General features: G+C 40.5%; 1 protein-coding gene across 2 annotated transcripts in view; it reads right to left on the reverse strand.

The window, feature by feature from the left end:
• Positions 1-772: 772 nt before the first annotated feature.
• Positions 773-21202, reverse strand: part of adamtsl3 (ADAMTS-like 3) — a 391526-nt gene continuing 371096 nt past the window's right edge. For both annotated transcript variants that reach the window (XM_003198899.7, XM_068222541.2), the window contains exons 28-31: positions 12810-13014; positions 5775-5878; positions 5457-5671; positions 773-1861 (exon numbers count right to left, since the gene is read on the reverse strand). In XM_003198899.7, the coding sequence (XP_003198947.5) occupies positions 1743-1861; positions 5457-5671; positions 5775-5878; positions 12810-13014 (643 nt within the window). In that variant the 3' untranslated portion in view covers positions 773-1742. The remainder of the gene's footprint in view (positions 1862-5456; positions 5672-5774; positions 5879-12809; positions 13015-21202) is intronic.

Below are 21202 nucleotides of genomic sequence, written 5' to 3' on the forward strand. Positions count from 1 at the left end.
TGTCACACAAGGAAGCCGTGTGTTTGAGGTTTTCCTTAAATACTATTCTACTGTTGTGCCTCCAATTAACTCAAATGTTGTTAATTAGCCAATCAGAAGCTTCCAAAACCTTGACATCATCAACTGAGCTTTTTCAGAGGTATGATAATCTTTTTGTATGTAAACTTGACTTTCAAGAAAAGTTATAACAATTTCTCAAAATATCTCTCTCATTATTGTGTTATTAAAAAAAACAGAAACAAATGTGTTAATTCTAACTTACCTTTAGTCACATTAACATCTGACTTTTGTTTAAATAGTTATGTGCCTTTTTATACAGTGTATGTAAACGTATGTACCCTTGAGGTATTAATATGGACATTTTAGGTACAAATTTGTACCTTTTGCAAAAGGTACCACCCCAGTGACAGCTCACATACCTTTATTTCTGAGAGTGTACATGCGTTTAAAATGCTTGTTTGGCAATGTTTTATTAACTGTTTTAATGTGTTCTCCTATGGCTGTTGATGCTCATTGTAAGGTGTTCTCCTATGGCTGTTGATGCTCATTGTAAGGTGAGCTTGGGTGTCTAGAAAGGCACTATTTACAAATAAAATTAGTTATTATTATTATTATTATTATTATTATTATTATTATATGTTGTTTCAACACAAATAAATTAAGTTAACTAACCTTTTTTTTTACAAATTTAAGTGGATTGAACATAAAACAACTAAGTTGTTGCAAAAAATACAAAAGGTAAAAATCTCAAAAATAAAAATTGTGTTGATTCAGCTCATTTTAAATAAGTAGTTTAAATAAGTAGTTTAACAAGCACCAAAAAATAACATATTAAGTGTAAAGTGTAGTGAACCAAGTTCATCACTGACCTTCCCAGTGCTGAATTTCAATAGACAGGCTACTAATGATCGACCTATGAAGCTAGGGTGCTGATTGAGAAACACCCTATGAGTATCAAAAGAGGCATGATTTATTACACTTAACAAATGATTCAATGAATTTACTCATTTTTAAAGTAGGTGATTGTAAACTATTGATATGGGCCGCATGTAAACAAATGAAGCTGAACATTACTAAATTTAATTTGTTTGTTCAAATTCAGCTAATATTAATTTTTGCAAGCAAATTATATTAGTAATATTTAGTCAATTGTTTATATTTGGTACATTAAATTTGAGTAAATTCAATAAATCTTTTTTTTTTTTTAATCAGTATACTTGTGACAAAATGATTAAATAAAGTACCTACTTAAAAGCGTATATACCGTTATAGCCATAGAGTCCTATTAAAATGTATTTTCTTCATCAAATATCCTGTTCCATTCTCAAGTGCTCAGATTAGAGATTTAAACGGGCTTCGGCAGCGTTTCATGTTGACTTTAAAGTAGGATTAAAAACATCGGAAAACATCTCTCATTATACTCCAAAATCTGTGTACTACTGATATTGTTAGTATCAGTGCATTTACACACCACATTTCCTTCACAAAGGCGAATGGTCCAATAACATGTTCCTCTCATATCCACAGAGAAATCAAAAACGCACGTCTCTTAAATTACCTCAAAATAAATTGAGAAGAGATTTTCTCTTTGGGCTGTTCTTTTTCCTCTGATTGTGGAATCCAGTGAAGTGTAATAATCCTCCAGAATAGTCTATACACTCCAGGGTTTTCATCATTTCAGCAATTCTTTGTACGTTAATCAGTGCTGTCTGTGGCTCTGGTTGCACTTCCTCTGGTGGGCTCTAGGTGGCGGCGGTGTCCTGTAAACAGGTCTGACAGCAGCGTTGGCGATACAGATCCACTGAGCAGAGCTTTAAACGCTTGACCGCAGGACAGTAGTGCGTTCTGTCTTTACACTCGCCTACAGAAAGACACACAACACAACGGATAATTAGATTGGTATATTAACTGCAAATCTAAATATACTGGAACATAGACTAAACTAGACATAATCAATGGAAAATTGAAGAACACAGATGTAAGGATTAAGAAAAACAGTAAGTTAAGGATGTTTAACTTAATTTGTTACTTGCATTTTCTTTGAGATGGGGAAATTCACTTGCTGGTAACTGTGCCGAATGGATGTTTCCAGTGTGTGGATAAAATAACTAATGAACAAAAACGAATATAGACAAAAGGCGAAAACCAATAGTAGTTATGGAGCTGGTTTGCAAATGTTTGTAACTTGTTAATGAGTCTTTTGTGTTGTTTGTTATTATAATAGTAGTAGTTACGGTATTATTATTTTTGATAATACCAACAACAACCAGAATACATTGTTACAATAATCACAACAATTGTTATCACTTGTATATTATTCATATTCATATTATTATTGATAATAATACCAACAAATACAAAAATAAAGCATTGTTATTTTAATCCAAAAAATATTATTACTAGTATATTAATATTATTAATACAATTAATAATAACAATAATAAGTGCATCATCAACATTGCTACTACCACCACTAATTATATTTTTTTATTATTATCAATAGTGAATAATAATATTAATAATAAATATTGTTATGATTATTATAATAATAAAATGATAATACAATTAATAAAAACAATAAGTATAATTAAATTAAAACAATAATTATTATTATAAATAATGATCATATTAATAATAATACAATTAATACTAAAAATAATAATAATTATGTATAATAATAATAACAACAATAATAATAGATACAACAATAACGATACTACTTCTACCACTAATACTACTACTACTACTAATAATAATTATTATTTTTTTTAATTATTGCTATTTTTATTATTATTATTATTATTATTATAAATACTGTTATGATAATCAAAAATAGCACTAGTAAAATACTACTACTACTACTACTAATAATAATAATAATAATAATTATTATTATTATTATTATTACAATTATTGATGAAAATATTATTAATAATGGAAATAATAATACTAATAATTATAATAAAATAATAACAATAATAGTAACATCAATAACACTACTACTACCATTATTATTAATATGTATTATTATTAGTAAGAGTATTATTATTATTATTATTATTATTATTATTATTAGAATAATAATATCATTGCTGCTGTTATCATCATCATCATCATCATCATCAACAATTATTTTACCACTAAAAATAACAACAACAATAAAAAAAAAAAAATAATAATTAGTAGTAGTAGAGGTAGTGGTGTTGATGCATAAATTATTATTGTTATTGTTATCAAAAGTTGTATTACCACTATACTAATAATAATAATACAAATAATAATAATTAAACTATAAATATTATTATTTGTGATTATTATATCAATGTTTTGTTTTCTCATTCAGGTTACATACTGTATACCCTGCCAATTAAAAAAAAAAGAATAATAATAATTAAAAAAATAAATAAAATTATATAAAATAAATAATCCTTTTGCCTAAGATGTCAACTTGAATATTGGACCGAAAGGTTATTGCAATGCGTTTTGGGACTTCTGCTTTATTTTTACTTTTGAAATAACGTGTTTCCAGCATTTATTAAAAAGACAATCATTAGAGTGTGACATCATTTCCTCTTCACTGTGCAATGAGAAGAAACACTTCCCGCTCTAAGTCTAACTTGACCGCGGCTTCACACTCTAAAAACAATAAAAACTCATTTATAGGTGTTATTTTATTAAATATTTCTGCACCCAGAAACACGTTAGGTGACACAAAAATGACATTTCATTAAATCTGACCGCAGAAGAGCGAAGAACAAAAAGCAGATGTTTGGATTTCTGAATAGACCGAGCTTTAAAAAAAAATAAAAATCCCAGGAACAAGAGCGAGTTTCCACCCGGGACGCTGTGATAACTTGTAAAAACATGAACAAACAGCAGGTTTTGCAGAGTGACAGAGCAAGCCAATATAATTCCACCCTCAAGTCTGTAATATTTTCCCTAATAAAACATACTAGTGGTGAAGGAGGGTAGACATCTTTATAATAATCTTTATAATGTTTTTTTTTATAATAATAATAATAATAATAATAATAATAATAATAAATTAATAATAATATTATTATTAATATTAATTATTAATATTATTAATGTATTATTAATAATAATAATATTATTATATATAAATATTATATATAAATATAATAATATTATTATTATTATGGGTGATGCAGTGGCGCAGTAGATAGTGCTGCCTCACAGCTAGAAAGCCGCTGGTTCGAACCTCTGCTCAGTTGGCATTTCTGTGTGGAGTTTGCATGTTCTTCCTGCGATTGTGTGGGTTTCCTCCGGGTGCTTTGGTTTCCCCCAAAGTCCGAAGACATGCGGTACAGGTGAACTGGGTAGACTAAATTGTCCGTAGTGTATGAGTGCATGTGTGTGTGGATGTTTCCCAGAGATGGGTTGCGGCTGGAAGGGCATCCGCTGCGTAAAAAAAACGTGCTGGATAAGTTAGTGGTTCATTTCGCTGTGGCGACCTTGGATTAATAAAGGGACTACGCCGACAAGAAAATGAATGAATATTATTATTATTATTATTATTATTATTATTATTATTATTACTTTGCAATTAAATTAAATTAAATTAAATTAAATTAAATTGTTAAATTAAAATGTTGCGACCCCTGATAAAAAAGGGAATGAAAGCCGGATAAAAGTGAGGAGGGCAAAAAAAAAAAAAAAAAAAAATTAATTAAACAGAAAATAAAATAAATAAATTACAATAAAACATTCTTTGTTGCTTAACAGCAATGGCAGCTATGTAAAACACCAACACATATTTCTTGTTAGTTTTGTGGTGTTTTTTATGATGCTGATCATTAATAATGTAAATAAATAATAAAAAATTTTATTTAAAAAAAGCTAATTTATAGGTGATTATTATTACTAATATTAGTATTATTAATTCATTTTCTTTTCGGCTTAGTCCCTTTAATTATCAGGGGTTGCCACAGCGAAATGAACCGCCAACTTATCCAGCATATGTTTTACGCAGCGGATGCCCTTCCAGCCGCAACCCATCACTGGGAAACATCAACACACACTCTAAAATAGCACATGTCTTTGGACTGGAGGAAACCCACGTGAACATGCAAACTCCACACAGAAACGCCAACTGACCCAGCCGAGGCTCAATCCAGCGTCCTTCTTGCTGTGAGGTGAACGTGCTACACACTGCGCCACTGTGCAGCCATTATTATTATTATAATAAATATTTACATTGTTATTACTATTATTATTAATATTAATAACAACAATAATAATAATAATAATAATAATAATAATAATAATAATAATAATAATGTTATTATTATTAATAATAATAATATTATTATTATAAATGTTATTATTATTATTATTATTATTATTATTAGTGTTCCCAAATAAAATATGACGGTGTCGAACAAGTGCAAACATCTTTATAGCAATGGGTTTCTAAGTCAAACAGAGAGACCTACTGCCACAGGAAGTGATGTTGCAGTGTTGCCAGGTAACCGGTCGCCGTTGCCAGGCGCAGTGCTGGTCTGGTAGAGTTTTCTTGTTCTGGCGATGGACACACTCCACTCTGCGGGACTGGAAGCCACTGCCGCAGGCCACAGTGCACGTCCTCCAGGGGAAGACTTTCCAGTGTACATCACACATCTCCGAGGAGCAGTTCCTCACCGCTGACGGCCTGGACAGCAGTAGATAGCACACGTTAAAATAGTGCTGCGTTGAAGAAGAAGAAGAAGAAGAAGAAGAAGAAGAAGAAATGTTTAGCAGTACAAGAATGGCACCTTTCTTTCGGGTCGCATGTTTTGGATGTGGAGTTGCTGAAGAGTCTGCATGATACTGTTCTGGTCTGTGTGGCCATCGCTGGACCCAGACACCGACCTGCACACTAACGGACATCAAAATGATTAACAACATAGCATGACAGTATATATTTGAAGTGAATTATTAGCCCCCCTTTTTACCCCCCATCCCCCCACCCCCCATTTCTAAACATAATAGTTTTAATAACAGATTTATTTTACCTGACAGTAAATAATATTTGACTGACTAGATATTTATCAAGATGCTAACATTCAGCTTAAAGTGACATTTAAAGGCTTGACTGGGTAATTAGGCAAGTTAGGGTAATTAGGCAAGTCATTGTATAACAGGGGTTTGTTTTTAGACAGTCAAAAAATATTGGGGACGACCACATCGAATGTGCTTTTTGTATTGAGAGGCTTAACTAACGGACGTGAGCGTTTCACACACTGCTTATGCACCCTGTAGGCCTCGCGTTTTACCTCGCAGTTGAGAAAAAGTCAACTCTAAGCGGAAAAAGCGTGCTACGTTAGTAGCGTCAAGAAGACTTTGAAAGATGGAGGAGAGACCAGTGGTTGCTCTTTTGAGTTATGCAGAGCTTTATGACTTAAATTTTGAATAGCACAATATTATTAAATATCAAAATTATAACAATATCAACAGCAATATTCTTGCACAATATGCAGCTGATTCAGTCGTTGCCTGGCATGTTTGTAGTAATTGACCCCTAAGGGGGATAATAATATTGATCTTAAATGGTTTCGAAAAAATTGAAAACTGCTTTTATTCTAGCCAAAATAAATCAAATAAGACTTTCTCCAGAAGAAAAAAATATTATAGGAAATACTGTGACAAATTTCATGAAAAATGCTCTCTTAAAAATCAAATGAGGGCTTTCATTCAATATATATGTAATATATATGTAAATATTTCATTCAAGCGCAGGTTTCATTTTCATGTTTTGCACCACATTGTTTAAAGAGCAAATCTATTTGCGCCACTTTGTGTATGAGCGTGCTGGTCTAAAAAGGAGTAGTGTTGAGGCACCAAAATATCTTTACATATGAAAAATATAAAGGATTAAAATGGCACAAAAATAATTATTTTCTATATAAATATAAAAACCACTACCTCCATGCCTTCTTCACATCGGGGGGTTTGGAATCAAGCTTTATGGTAGTCTATTTATTTATGACACTTTGCATTTGTGTAATGTTATTATTATTAGTTGTATTTAATATAGGCATATTTATATTTGCTTAAATAAAAACAAGTTTAGATATGTCCACCTGACATGTTTTGGAGATGTCATCATCACTATATGTGTTTGCATATAACTATTGCAAAGTTTTTTAATTACAACAATGTAATTAATGTTGTAATAGGGCTATTTAATATCCACACATTTATGTATTATTGACCACCAAAATAATGACACACATTTTTTTAAGTTTTGCTCATCTTAAAGTGTTACAATCACTACAGAAAACTACAGATGCATCACTGAACTGGACTACAAATAACATAACATCATGCACCTCACGCACACCAGTTCCTGTTTACCTTTGATCACATACACACACAGCTGGTAACTCATCAGGGACTGATTAGCTAGACTTTATTTTCACCCCTCACACAAACACAAGTTTAGGAGTCTTGGGTTGCATCTGAAATTGGTGTGTTGATAGGGATAGAGTTGAGTAGCAGTCTATGTCAGTCAGACTAGTTGGTTTGGCTATCTGACTGGTTATCTATCAATGAATCGTAGCGCGAGTGTGATGTAGTGAAGTAACATAGCAAGTAAACAGCTCAAGTCAAGAAGGACCACTATATTTTATAGCAATATTTTCCCTACATTTCTCAAATAATTGCAAATTATATGGATTATTAGACTGCCAGACATTTTTTTTCAGGAGCGAATCTCTTCATGGTGAGTGACAGCTACTGTGATAATGGTGCTAAATACAGTTTTGTTCATGCTTTGCATGCACACATTGGAGGTTTTGGTCACCCATTGTGAACGAGAAAAAAGACACTGCCCTGTGTCCTTCCATGCAGGCGCAAAACACACACTCTAGTTTCAGTCGACTGCTGTCCGTTTGGTGTGTTCACGATCAGCTTTTTTGTCCAGAAGTGAGTAAAGCCTGGTTAATACTTCTGCGTCAAGTGACTGGCGTAACCCACGGCGCATGCAACGCGCGTAGCTGTGCATTTATACTTCTGCACGCTGTCTCTGTTGTTCTGCATTAACACTTCCGAAACGCTAGTTGGCAGTGAGGTGTAAATGTTCCTCTGAGTTTCTTCGCTGCTGTTTTGCTTTTGTTGAACACTTCCGGGATGTACAAGTGGCTCAAACTCGCTCATTTAGAGGCAGGAACCGGCGGACCTGCAACAACTTTAACTAGGAGTTAACACAAAACAAAACTTTCCATCCGGAGCTCCTTCACCAGACTCATCACTTGTAAACAATGGCTCTATCAGGCTTGCACCATTCACGCGGCTCTCGGTCCCGCCCAGACTCGTCAGCGCTACCAAGCCGACCAATCACAGAGCTTACGCTACGCGTCGTTGAAACGTGTAGTTACATTTTTTGAGAGGTGCACGTCAGCGACGCCAAAAGCCACGTCGAAGGGCTATGCGTCAGCACCGTAGCATACGCCGGCGTTTGACGCAGAAGTATAAATCAGCCTTAAATGTGAGGCAACAACACAGTTTGGGTTTCGTCGACTTGGTGCTGTAAGGTTATAATATCTAACCCTGAGAACTGTTGTGAAAATTCTACGAGACGAGACCACGAGAATTTTCAGTCACCAAAACTCACCTTTCTGATCTAAGAAGAAGATCAGGAAACCAGCTGTTCAATTGAAATCACCCTGAGCCCCTCTTCCTGACCTTCACTTTACCTTCTCCACCAGAGCAGATCACTCACGTTTCCACGCAAAATGTCCAAGTTTTTAATTCGGTGCATCTTGTAGCTCTATATTCATGTTTGGTATCATTTTAAATGTCTCTGTGTGATTGGTAAAATGGTCTCAATTTAACTGTAATATTTTACAATTTTACTTGTGTATGTTGATCTGGTTTTCGGCTTTGATAAAATCTTGTCCAGATGCTTCACCCAGAGCAAAGGTTTCACACCTAAAACTCACTAAGGCCCCATTTACACTAATGCGTTTTAGCTTGAAAATGCATAATTTTTTGCTACGGTTACGTCATCCGTCCACACTACGCCAGAGTTTTCAAGCGCCGAAAACTGAGCGTTTTGGAAACGATGAAGAGGCCGTTTTCATCCAAAAATGCTGCTGCTTCGTCTCAGTGTGAATGGGGGAAAACAGAGACATCTGAAAACGGAGGCGGGGCTGTCGATATTCACCTCTCTGATTGGAGCTTTTTCTCAATATTAAGAAGCCTACACACAGTTAAAGTTCTGCTTCCTCTCCCTGTAAGTTCAGACTTCGCAAGTTTGATATGGAAAACAGACTGCCGAGAACATATCGGTTAAATCTTCAAAAGGAACAGTGTACTTTATAACCTTATTCACATCACCCTGGCTACATTGTTTCACTCTCCTAACAATAAAATGAAAACATGAAGGAACTGCTATTTTCATTTTAATATTAACAACTTAACAGAAAGCAGAAATGTTGAAGCGTTGTGTTGCATATACATCTTCACCGTATGCGTATTCATAACAAAACGGAGCCTATAACATCACTGCCTCCTTTTATTTTCATTGAAATTACAAAACATCCCCTCTCTTTTGCTGAATATCAGTTTTAATAATCAATAATGGCCATTATAAAAGTATAATGTACAATAAGTTCATACATTATAGGAGATAAAGGCAAGCGATTACTCAATATGCAGAATGTATGTGGTTAGATTAATTATTAATTGATCTTTGCACTCAGCAAAAACACGTTACCCGAGAACAAGTAGTAGATTCAAAAGACCAAAGTCAGGAATATGTTGTTAGATATAGACAACAAGATGAATTACATATCACGTTTAACAAATATAGTGAGATTAGATCCAGCGGGAGATCCTTGATGAACACTCTCATCTGGGTAGATAGGCTGCAGCACATGCCAGAGAGTGTGTGTGTGGTCACGTGATGTGCGTTTTCAGTGTTTCGGTGTAGACGGAGAGCTGTTCAGAAACGCTGGGTGAAACGCTAGTGCAAACGCGGATCGTTTTCATTCTAAAACGCCATTTTAAAACTTAAACACACTAGTTTAAACGGGGCCTAACAGGCAAGGGTCGTTGTGAAGCTTTTTGTTGTCTTGAATTTATAACTGTTTGTTCTGACCTGAGTATTTAAGGGAAAGGTGCAAAGGATTGGTATCTTGCAGGCAAGATGCCCTGTTGCAGTGTGTGAGCCTCTGAGCCTTTGCATCAGAGACTTATAAGCTGCAATGTACTTTATACATTTAGAACTCTTGGATTTATCTTTGAGTAACTGATGTTGTACATTTCTATATTGGCATGATACACTTTCATCTGGAAAATAAAGTGTTAAGTTTTGATTCATTCTGAATTCTCCTGAAATCTTTTATATCCAGGAGATTAAGTGGAGTCTGCGCTTCCATTATGTTTGTGACATGATTATTTGAGATTATATGAAAATGATTAAATCAGCTACTCTTTTAGGATGAGAGATCAGGAGGCAACCAGACTATTTGAGTATTAGTTAACCCTACATCTTCAGATTAACTTCAGTGTTGAGACAATATCCGTGAGAAGAAATGCAATCCTGAGGCGTGGAACTCTAAACGGCGTTTGGCCCATAATGAACGTATAACTGAAGAGTATGGAATCAGATATAGATCAAAACTCTAAACTGTGATACGTTCTTACAATTATGAATACTGCTTAAATTTGATGGTCACTTAAAACTGGAATCAGATTAAATTCGGAGCTGAAAAACAAATGTAAATAAATTCTAATAACCAACAGAATTCTTTTCAGAAGTACTAGAAAAGGCTTACATGCGTTAACCATGCTGTTAGTTTGGTCATTGGGCTAACAGATAGACTTCTACAGTGTGTATTTGCCTTTAAAGATATACTCATATAATATTACCCCTGGCACATTTTGAATGTGCAGTAATGTTTGCTCTTCCCCAAATCATAAAAATCAGCTCTAATCAGGGTAGGAATCGGTATCTCAACATGTAAGTGTCTCAATGTTAATCCTTGTGTACTGTTCAAAAGTTTGACCCTTTTGTTATATCCGCAGCTGTTTTTGCCCCATTGGCTTCCATTATAATAAAATGTATTGATTGCAAAGCCATGGCAGCATATAGTCATGCATTTCTGATTGTTGGTGGTTTTCACTATTGGAATGAGATAAAATGTACTTTTGAAATCCTTCCACTTGCTAAAACAGAGAAAATTGTGAGCAAATTAAGACTCAAAATCATGGTAGAGTGGATGAAAACATCTCCAACAGAACACAGGGGTTAAGGAGAATTTGTGAACAAACCTTCATCAGCAGAAAGAACCAAAAGGCCAGACTAACCTTTGCTGAGGAGCATGTTGTGCCAGCGGGCTTCCACGTGAATTACAGTGTATGAATTTTTCAAGGAGCACGGTTTCAGCTAAAAATAACTGGAGTGTACTACTGAAGAAATATAGTGACCTACAGTACAACACTTCTTGTAGGAAAACTATCAGTTGCTTTAACCAACATCATGTACTGACATATCACGCTACCTGACAAAAGTCTTGTCGTCGATCCCAGTTGTAAGAGCAACAAATAATAACTTGACTTCTAGTTGATCATATGGAAAAGTGGCAGAAGGTAGATTTATCTGCTGAACTGCATCCCAATCATCACAAATACTGCAGAAGACCTACTGGAATCCGCATGGACCCAATATTCTCACAGAAATCAGTCAAGTTTGGTGAAGGAAAAATCATGATTTGGGGTTACATTGAGTATGTGGAGTGCGAGAGATATGCAGAGTGGATGGAAACATCAACAGCCTGAGGTATTAAGACATTTGTGCTGCCCATTACATTACAAACTACAGCAGAAGGCAAATTCTTCAGCAGGATAGCGCTCCTCATACTTTAGCCTCCACATCAAAGTTCCTGAAAGCAAAGGTCAAGGTGCTCCAGGATTGGCCAGCCCAGTCACCTGAAATGAACATTATTGAGCATGTCTGGGGTAAGATGAAGGAGGAGGCATTGAAGATGAATCCACATAATCTTGATGAACTCTGGGAGTCCTGCAGGAACGCCTTCTTTGCCATTCCTGATGACTTTATTAATAAGTGATTTGAGTCCTTGCAGTCCTCCAAGCTCATGGGAGCCATACACAATATTAAATCTTTTTCCACTGCAGCATGACTTTTTTTTTCCACTGCATGATGATTTTTTTTAATTATCAGGATCCCCATTAGCCACTACCAAGGTAGTGGCTATTCTTCCTGGGGTCCATCGAACATAACACAAAATTACATTAATACACAACAACAAAGACTAATAAAAACATTAAAATACAAAATTCATACATAACATCCAAATCAACAATCCACTTAATATTGTTCCATTAAATATTTTTTAAATGATTTTTTAAACCTCATTTTACTTGTTACAATGCATGTAATGTCTGATGGCAATTCATTCCATAGTTTCATTCCTCTATACATCACAGTACGTTGCTTTGCATTAGTTTTTGAAATGGGAAGCAAAAACTTTACATTCTATACTGTACATTATTTCTGTTAAGTGACAAGACGTGTCTAAGCAAAGTCAGATCTCAAATCATTCAAAATAAAGGCATGATCATATTTTATTTTGGTAAAATAAGCATATAGAGGCCTTTGCCTTTCATTTAAGCCACTTCTGATACAAAATGATCAACTAGAAGTCCAGTTATTATTTGTTGTTCCTAAAACTTGGATAGGCGACAAGACTTTTGTCAGGTAATGTACTTATGACCACTATTTTAGATGACTGTTCCACATTAAAGAGATCAGAATGATCATATAAAAGCATTAGTGAATGTACCTTCCCCCAGGGGCCAGAGATCCACTCAACACAGGCCTGAGAGCTGCACTCCTGTCGGTCTTCGGGTCGAGGAGAGCCCTCACACTCACTACTAGGCAAAACCTTCACACTTCCAGAAGCTTCCACCTGCTGACAGGAGACCCGCCTCTCTCTGAAGCCCCGCCCACAGGAGCTGGAACACCTCGACCACACTGTTGACACCCAGCTGAGCACATACAGAGAGGAGAAATCATTTAGTTGGGAGTTTTCAGTATTGCATGATGTATCCAGATTTCCTTCTTTATATATATATATATATATATATATATATATATATATATATATATATATATATATATATATATATATATATATATATATATATATATATATATACACACAGTTGAAGTCAGAATTATTAGCCCCCCTGAATTATTCGCCCCTGTTTATTTTTCCCCGTTTTCTGTTTAACGAGGATAAAAAATTTTCAGCACATTTCTAAACACAATAGTTTTAATAACTCATCTCTAATAACTGATTTATTTTATCTTTGACATGATGACAGTAAATAATATTTTACTTGATATTTTTCAAGACACTTCTATACAGCTTAAAGTGACATTTAAAGGCTTAACTAGGTTAATTAGGTTAATTAGACAGGTTAGGGTATTTAGGCAAGTTATTGTATAATGATGGTTTGTTCTGGAGACTATCGAAAAAAATAAAAAATAGCATAAAGGGACTAATAATTTTGTACATAAAATGGTACTTAAAAAATTAAAACTCCTTTTATTCTAGCCAAAATAAAACAAACAAGACTTTCTCCAGTAGGAAAAACATTATCAGACATACTGTGAAAATTGACTTGCTCTGTTAAACATCGTTTGGGAAACATTAAAAAGGAGAAAAAATTCAAAGGGGGGCAAATAATTCTGATTTCAACTGTATATAATAATAATATTTTCAAAAGAGCATTGCAGTGAGTGTATTCTAAATTGCAATGCATTCCGCTTGACCTTCCAGAGTAACCTGATGAGCCTTAAGTCATGATTTAACATATACATAAGTAAATATATATATATATATATATATATATATATATATATATATATATATATATATATATATATATATATATATATATAAACTTAATAATAATTAAATAATTAAATTACTATAAACCTGCAACATCATAAGGTCATGAAGAATCAATGTACAACCCTAAATTAGAAAAAGTTGAGACAGTATGGAAATTAAAAGAAAATTAAAAGAAAAAGAAGGTAGAGATTTCAAAATTTACTTTGACTTGTATTTCATTGCAGACAACACAACAACCATTATTTCATTTGTTCCTCTCGATTTGTATTTGTATTTAATTAAATTTTATTTAAAAAAATGCATATATTTTAATTTCAGTTCTTGCAACACATTTCGAAAAAGCTTTGTAATGTTGTTGCCATTCCTTTTCACAACACTTCAAAGACGTTTATGGACTGAAGACACCAAGTGATGAAGTGTTTCATGTGTAATTTTGTCCCATTTTCCTGCAAACTCTTAAGGCGGGCATACAGAGTTTTACACTTCAAAATGCACCACACATTTTCTATTGGAGAAAGGTCGTGTCAGGGTTCTGCCACTCTGATCTTGTAAATTCTTGTTTTGGTGGCAGATCTTTGACACTACTCATGTCTGGTCCTGTTTCTGTCTCTGTGTGCGCGCGCCGTCGTGGGTGTACGCAGAGTGTGCGCGCTCCTGCTTGACGTGGCCGCGTGCGCGCTCTGCGTCCCTCAGACGCGTGCGCTCTTGTACTCGTGTTTGTGTTTTCGTCTGTCAGCAGCATGGTGTTTCATTCCCAGCGTCTCAGTCTTGTTGGTTTCGGTTTTGGTCGGCGCTGGGATGAAGCATGCATGCTGCATATGTGAGCGCATGGTGAGTTTTCATTCATCGTGTGCTCGTGTCTTGCGTCTCTTGTCAAAGCACGTGGCTCGGTGTTTACATTGTGGTCACGTGCTTTTGTCGTGTGCTTCAGTGTTGTGTTTGTTGTCATGAACATGCGGTTAATGAGTTCTCTCATTGGCTGCATGTTCTTGTTGTGTTATGTGAGCGCATGGCTTGTATTGGCTCTCTGTGTCATGCGCTCTCCCGTCTATTGTCTTGTCCCACCCTCCTTGTTAACCCATTATTAGTTAATTGTGTTCACCTGTTTGTGTGTTAATCTTCTACAGTTTATATACCCCTTACTTTTGCTGTCCTGTGTCAGTTCGTCATCACATTTCGTCGTTTGAAGTCTAGTCCTGTTGTGTTTCCAGTCCTCATCCTTGCCAGTCTGCCCAGTCCTGTTTGTATGTGTATGTATTTGTTTTGTTAATGTTTTCCCCCTCGGGGTAGTTTATTTTGCATTTTATTTTATTTTTATTATTTAATAAAATCCCATTTCCCTGCATTTGAGTCCTCGCTCCTTTTTCCCCATTTCCCATCACCAACCCTGACAGTACGAACTGACCAAAAAGAGGACTCAGCGGAAATGGGACTATTTCTGCGCCCAGCTTGCTCCCAGCAAGAAGGACCCATCGACCAACCCCCAGCCAGAGGACTGTCTCACAGGCAGAACCATCGCCCCTTTGGCATCTACGCCGAAGATCTTCTTGAGGCAGTCCGGGGGCTTGGGTTCAGTGAGACCACCCTCATCCACATCTTTCTGGCTGGATTGGATGAGCCATTCGATTGGGAGGAGCTGGGTGATATCAGGACATGGACGTTTTGGGAGGTGGTGGACTATTCCTGTCTGAGGATGGAGAGGGAGATCCTGGAGGGGGAATGGACCCCTCTCACCACCAGCACCAGCACCATCTCCTGGTCCATGTCCAGCCCCCAAGGGTTAACCCGCACCCAAAAGCGGAGGCGGAAGAGAAAGGCCTCTTCTGCGAGGGTTGCTCCAGCCCCTGAGCGCCCTCCAGTGTCGGCTCCAGCCCCTGAGCGCCCTCCAGTGTCGGCTCCAGCCCCTGAGCGCCCTCCAGTGTCGGCTCCAGCCCCTGAGCGCCCTCCAGTGTCGGCTCCAGCCCCTGAGCGCCCTCCAGTGTCGGCTCCAGCCCCTGAGCGCCCTCCAGTGTCGGCTCCAGCCCCTGAGCGCCCTCCAGTGTCGGCTCCAGCCCCTGAGCGCCCTCCAGTGTCGGCTCCAGCCCCTGAGCGCCCTCCAGTGTCGGCTCCAGCCCCTGAGCGCCCTCCAGTGTCGGCTCCAGCCCCTGAGCGCCCTCCAGTGTCGGCTCCAGCCCCTGAGCGCCCTCCAGTGTCGGCTCCAGCCCCTGAGCGCCCTCCAGTGTCGGCTCCAGCCCCTGAGCGCCCTCCAGTGTCGGCTCCAGCCCCTGAGCGCCCTCCAGTGTCGGCTCCAGCCCCTGAGCGCCCTCCAGTGTCGGCTCCAGCCCCTGAGCGCCCTCCAGTGTCGGCTCCAGCCCCTGAGCGCCCTCCAGTGTCGGCTCCAGCCCCTGAGCGCCCTCCAGTGTCGGCTCCAGCCCCTGAGCGCCCTCCAGTGTCGGCTCCAGCCCCTGAGCGCCCTCCAGTGTCGGCTCCAGCCCCTGAGCGCCCTCCAGTGTCGGCTCCAGCCCCTGAGCGCCCTCCAGTGTCGGCTCCAGCCCCTGAGCGCCCTCCAGTGTCGGCTCCAGCCCCTGAGCGCCCTCCAGTGTCGGCTCCAGCCCCTGAGCGCCCTCCAGTGTCGGCTCCAGCCCCTGAGCGCCCTCCAGTGTCGGCTCCAGCCCCTGAGCGCCCTCCAGTGTCGGCTCCAGCCCCTGAGCGCCCTCCAGTGTCGGCTCCAGCCCCTGAGCGCCCTCCAGTGTCGGCTCCAGCCCCTGAGCGCCCTCCAGTGTCGGCTCCAGCCCCTGAGCGCCCTCCAGTGTCGGCTCCAGCCCCTGAGCGCCCTCCAGTGTCGGCTCCAGCCCCTGAGCGCCCTCCAGTGTCGGCTCCAGCCCCTGAGCGCCCTCCAGTGTCGGCTCCAGCCCCTGAGCGCCCTCCAGTGTCGGCTCCAGCCCCTGAGCGCCCTCCAGTGTCGGCTCCAGCCCCTGAGCGCCCTCCAGTGTCGGCTCCAGCCCCTGAGCGCCCTCCAGTGTCGGCTCCAGCCCCTGAGCGCCCTCCAGTGTCGGCTCCAGCCCCTGAGCGCCCTCCAGTGTCGGCTCCAGCCCCTGAGCGCCCTCCAGTGTCGGCTCCAGCCCCTGAGCGCCCTCCAGTGTCGGCTCCAGCCCCTGAGCGCCCTCCAGTGTCGGCTCCAGCCCCTGAGCGCCCTCCAGTGTCGGCTCCAGCCCCTGAGCGCCCTCCAGTGTCGGCTCCAGCCCCTGAGCGCCCTCCAGTGTCGGCTCCAGCCCCTGAGCGCCCTCCAGTGTCGGCTCCAGCCCCTGAGCGCCCTCCAGTGTCGGCTCCAGCCCCTGAGCGCCGCTCAGTGCCGGTCCCAGTCCGGCTCCTTGCCCTGCCGGCACCACCCAGACGTCTTTCCCTGCCGGCCCCAGCCCGGCTCCTTGCCCTGCCGGCACCTCCCAGACGTCTTGCCCAGCCGGCCCCAGCCCGGCTCCTTGCCCTGCCGGCACCACCCAGACGTCTTTCCCTGCCGGCACCACCCAGACGTCTAGCCCTGCCGGCCCCAGCCCGGCTCTTTTCCCTGCCGGCACCTACCAGACGTTTAGCCCTGCCGGCCCCAGCCCGGCTCCTTGCCCTGCCGGCACCACCCAGACGTCTTTCCCTGCCGGCACCACCCAGACGTCTAGCCCTGCCGGCCCCAGCCCGGCTCCTTTCCCTGCCGGCACCTACCAGACGTCTTGCCCTGCCGGCCCCAGCCCGGCTCCTTGCCCTGCCGGCACCACCCAGACGTCTTTCCCTGCCGGCACCACCCAGACGTCTAGCCCTGCCGTCCCCAGCCCGGCTCCTTTCCCTGCCGGCACCTACCAGACGTCTAGCCCTGCCGGTCCCAGCCCGGCTCCTTGCCCTGCCGGCCCCCCACAGACCTCTGGTCTTGTTTCCCCTCATAGACACTCCCTGGGTCGTCCCTCCTGCCCCTCCCTGGTGTTCCTTTCCTCCACCCTGGACGGACCCTCCGGCTCCACCCTGGTTCCCTGCTAGGGCTCTCGACCCGCTGGACCCACCCTGGACAGTTCCTCCGGTCCCACCCTGGACTGATCCTCCCTTGTCTTGCCCTCCCATCCCTCCCTTGTTTGTCGTGTTGGGTCTGACTTGGCTCCCCTCCCTCCCCCCCTTCATGTCTTGCCTGTTCACCTCCCTGTCTTGTGTTTGTTGATGTTGCCTGTTTTGTTGTCTTGTGGTGTTTCTTGTCTGTCTTGTACCTTGTTGGATGTTCCCTTTAGGGACGCCAGGTGGCGTCCCTTTTGGGGGGGGGGGTAGTGTCAGGGTTCTGCCACTCTGATCTTGTAAATTCTTGTTTTGGTGGCAGATCTTTGACACTACTCATGTCTGGTCCTGTTTCTGTCTCTGTGTGCGCGCGCCGTCGTGGGTGTACGCAGAGTGTGCGCGCTCCTGCTTGACGTGGCCGCGTGCGCGCTCTGCGTCCCTCAGACGCGTGCGCTCTTGTACTCGTGTTTGTGTTTTCGTCTGTCAGCAGCATGGTGTTTCATTCCCAGCGTCTCAGTCTTGTTGGTTTCGGTTTTGGTCGGCGCTGGGATGAAGCATGCATGCTGCATATGTGAGCGCATGGTGAGTTTTCATTCATCGTGTGCTCGTGTCTTGCGTCTCTTGTCAAAGCACGTGGCTCGGTGTTTACATTGTGGTCACGTGCTTTTGTCGTGTGCTTCAGTGTTGTGTTTGTTGTCATGAACATGCGGTTAATGAGTTCTCTCATTGGCTGCATGTTCTTGTTGTGTTATGTGAGCGCATGGCTTGTATTGTCTCTCTGTGTCATGCGCTCTCCCGTCTATTGTCTTGTCCCACCCTCCTTGTTAACCCATTATTAGTTAATTGTGTTCACCTGTTTGTGTGTTAATCTTCTACAGTTTATATACCCCTCACTTTTGCTGTCCTGTGTCAGTTCGTCATCACATTTCGTCGTTTGAAGTCTAGTCCTGTTGTGTTTCCAGTCCTCATCCTTGCCAGTCTGCCCAGTCCTGTTTGTATGTGTATGTATTTGTTTTGTTAATGTTTTCCCCCTCGGGGTAGTTTATTTTGCATTTTATTTTATTTTTATTATTTAATAAAATCCCATTTCCCTGCATTTGAGTCCTCGCTCCTTTTTCCCCATTTCCCATCACCAACCCTGACAGGTCGGGACTGCAGGCAGTCCAGTCAAGTACCTGTAGCCTCTTCCCCTGCAGCCAGGACTTTGTAATGCTGTGCAGAATGTGGTTTTGCATTGCCTTGTTGAAATATGCATAAGCGTCCCAGGAAAAGAAGGCAGCATACTGTGCTCCAAAATCTCTATGTACTTCCCAGCATTAATGGTGCCATCACAGAAATGCAAGTTACCTTTGCCAAAGGTTTGCCAAGGTAATCCTAAGCCCATGTGGTGATATCACTTATTTGAATGACTATTATTATATTGTTATGTTGCGGTATAGTATTGCTGTAATGGTTACAGGTCTACAATCTTCGTTTGTGTTTAACAGAAGAAAGACGCTCATAAAGGTTTTGAATCCAGTAAAGGCTGAATAAATGATCCTTTAAATTCAGAAAAAAATAACAATCAATTTAGATTTGTTTTAAAGTCCGCATGAACTAGAAGCTGTGATTGTTTTTTATTTTTTATTTATTTTTTTTGGTATTGTGATGCAGTTCCTTAAGAAACAGAATATTAAATTAAAAGACAGTGGGTGTGGCTTGTTTTTTTCTACAGCGAGCTGATTGGATGTAAAGTAGGTGTTTCATTCAGAAAGATGGGGTAAAAGGTTTGGGGAAAGTTACTACAACCTAACAGACCCCTCCTGGGGTCCTTCTTCGTACGTGGATTACTCAATTAGCTGGATTTGGATGTTGGCGAGGCGACGCAGTGGCGTAGTAGGTAGTGCTGTCGCCTCACAGCAAGAAGGTTGCTGGGTCGATCCTTGGCTCAGTTGGTGTTTCTGTGTGGAGTTTGCATGTTCTCCCTGCTTTCGCGTGGGTTTCCTCCGGGTGCTCCGGTTTCCCCCACAGTCCAAAGACATGCGGTACAGGTGAATTGGGTAGACTAAATTGTCTGTAGTGTATGAGTGTGTTTGTGGATGATTCCCAGAGATGGGTTGCGGCTGGAAGGGCATCCTCTGCATAAAAATGTGCTGGATAAGTTGGCGGTACATTCCGCTGTGGCGACCCCAGATTAATAAAGGGACTAAGCCGACAAGAAAATGAATGAATGAATGAATGGATATTGACGATTTGACACGATCCAGGATCATTTCATTCTTCAAAACTCATCTGAGACTTCTTGTCATAGTAACAGTTTTGGTAGCTCAAATCTGTGTAGGACCAGGCTCATTTCATATAAACAGGATTAGATCGGGTCAGTTCAAGCAAAGATAATACTGAAAGTATGTGCCGAAATGCTGATATTCTGGGTGCTCCGGTTTCCCCCACAGTCCAAAGACATGCAGTACCGGTTAATTGGGTAGGCTAAATTGTCTGTAGTGTATGAGTGTGTGTGTGAATCTTTCCCAGAGATGGGTACCGGCTGGAAGGGCATCCACTGCGTAAAAACTTGCTGGATAGGATGGCAGTTCATTCAGCTGTGGCGACCCCAGATTATTAAAGGGACTAAGCCAAAAAGAAAATGAATTAATGATGATAATTAATGCAGTCAAGCACTGCATTAATTATTTTGATTACTAATATGCCAGTGACTAACACCTTTACCGATATCAAATTTAAAAAAATTTATACAGTTATTCCTTACGCCGATTAAAAAAGCTTGAGGGGGCATAGGCTACTATTATAAAGAAAATGTTTCCTAAATGTTGAACTAAATACATTAATATGCATTGAAATACATGATGAATACTCTTGACACATGAAAGTGGAAAGCCTGTCGCTCACAACAAATGTGGAAAATTATTGCGTGTCATATTTAACAAACCATTTACTGCTAATTTTGGCCGTCAGCCAATCGATGCGTTGCTGATCATGATTTCGAGGATCGATAGATCTGTCCTTCACAACACACGCAGCGATCTCAGATCAGTTTATCCAGACATTTTAATCTGATTTGCGAACTTGTTTGAAGAACCAAATTAGCGAGAGATCACTTATCAAGATTAAAAGTTCCAGGATCTGCCAAATAATCTTAGATCATTTAAGCGAGGGACGAAGAACAGACCCCTGCTTACCATTTCTGTTCGTTGTCAGTCTGACAGAAGGAGAGGTGTGGTTAAGACTGTTAACCACGCCCAATACCTCAAACAGATGTAATTCGAGAAATTAACTCAAAACAAACAGGAAGTGCATTTTCAGAGTTCAAT

Source organism: Danio rerio, chromosome 7 (genome assembly GCF_049306965.1).
Source record: "Danio rerio strain Tuebingen ecotype United States chromosome 7, GRCz12tu, whole genome shotgun sequence".
NCBI classification, from domain to species: Eukaryota; Metazoa; Chordata; class Actinopteri; order Cypriniformes; family Danionidae; genus Danio; species Danio rerio.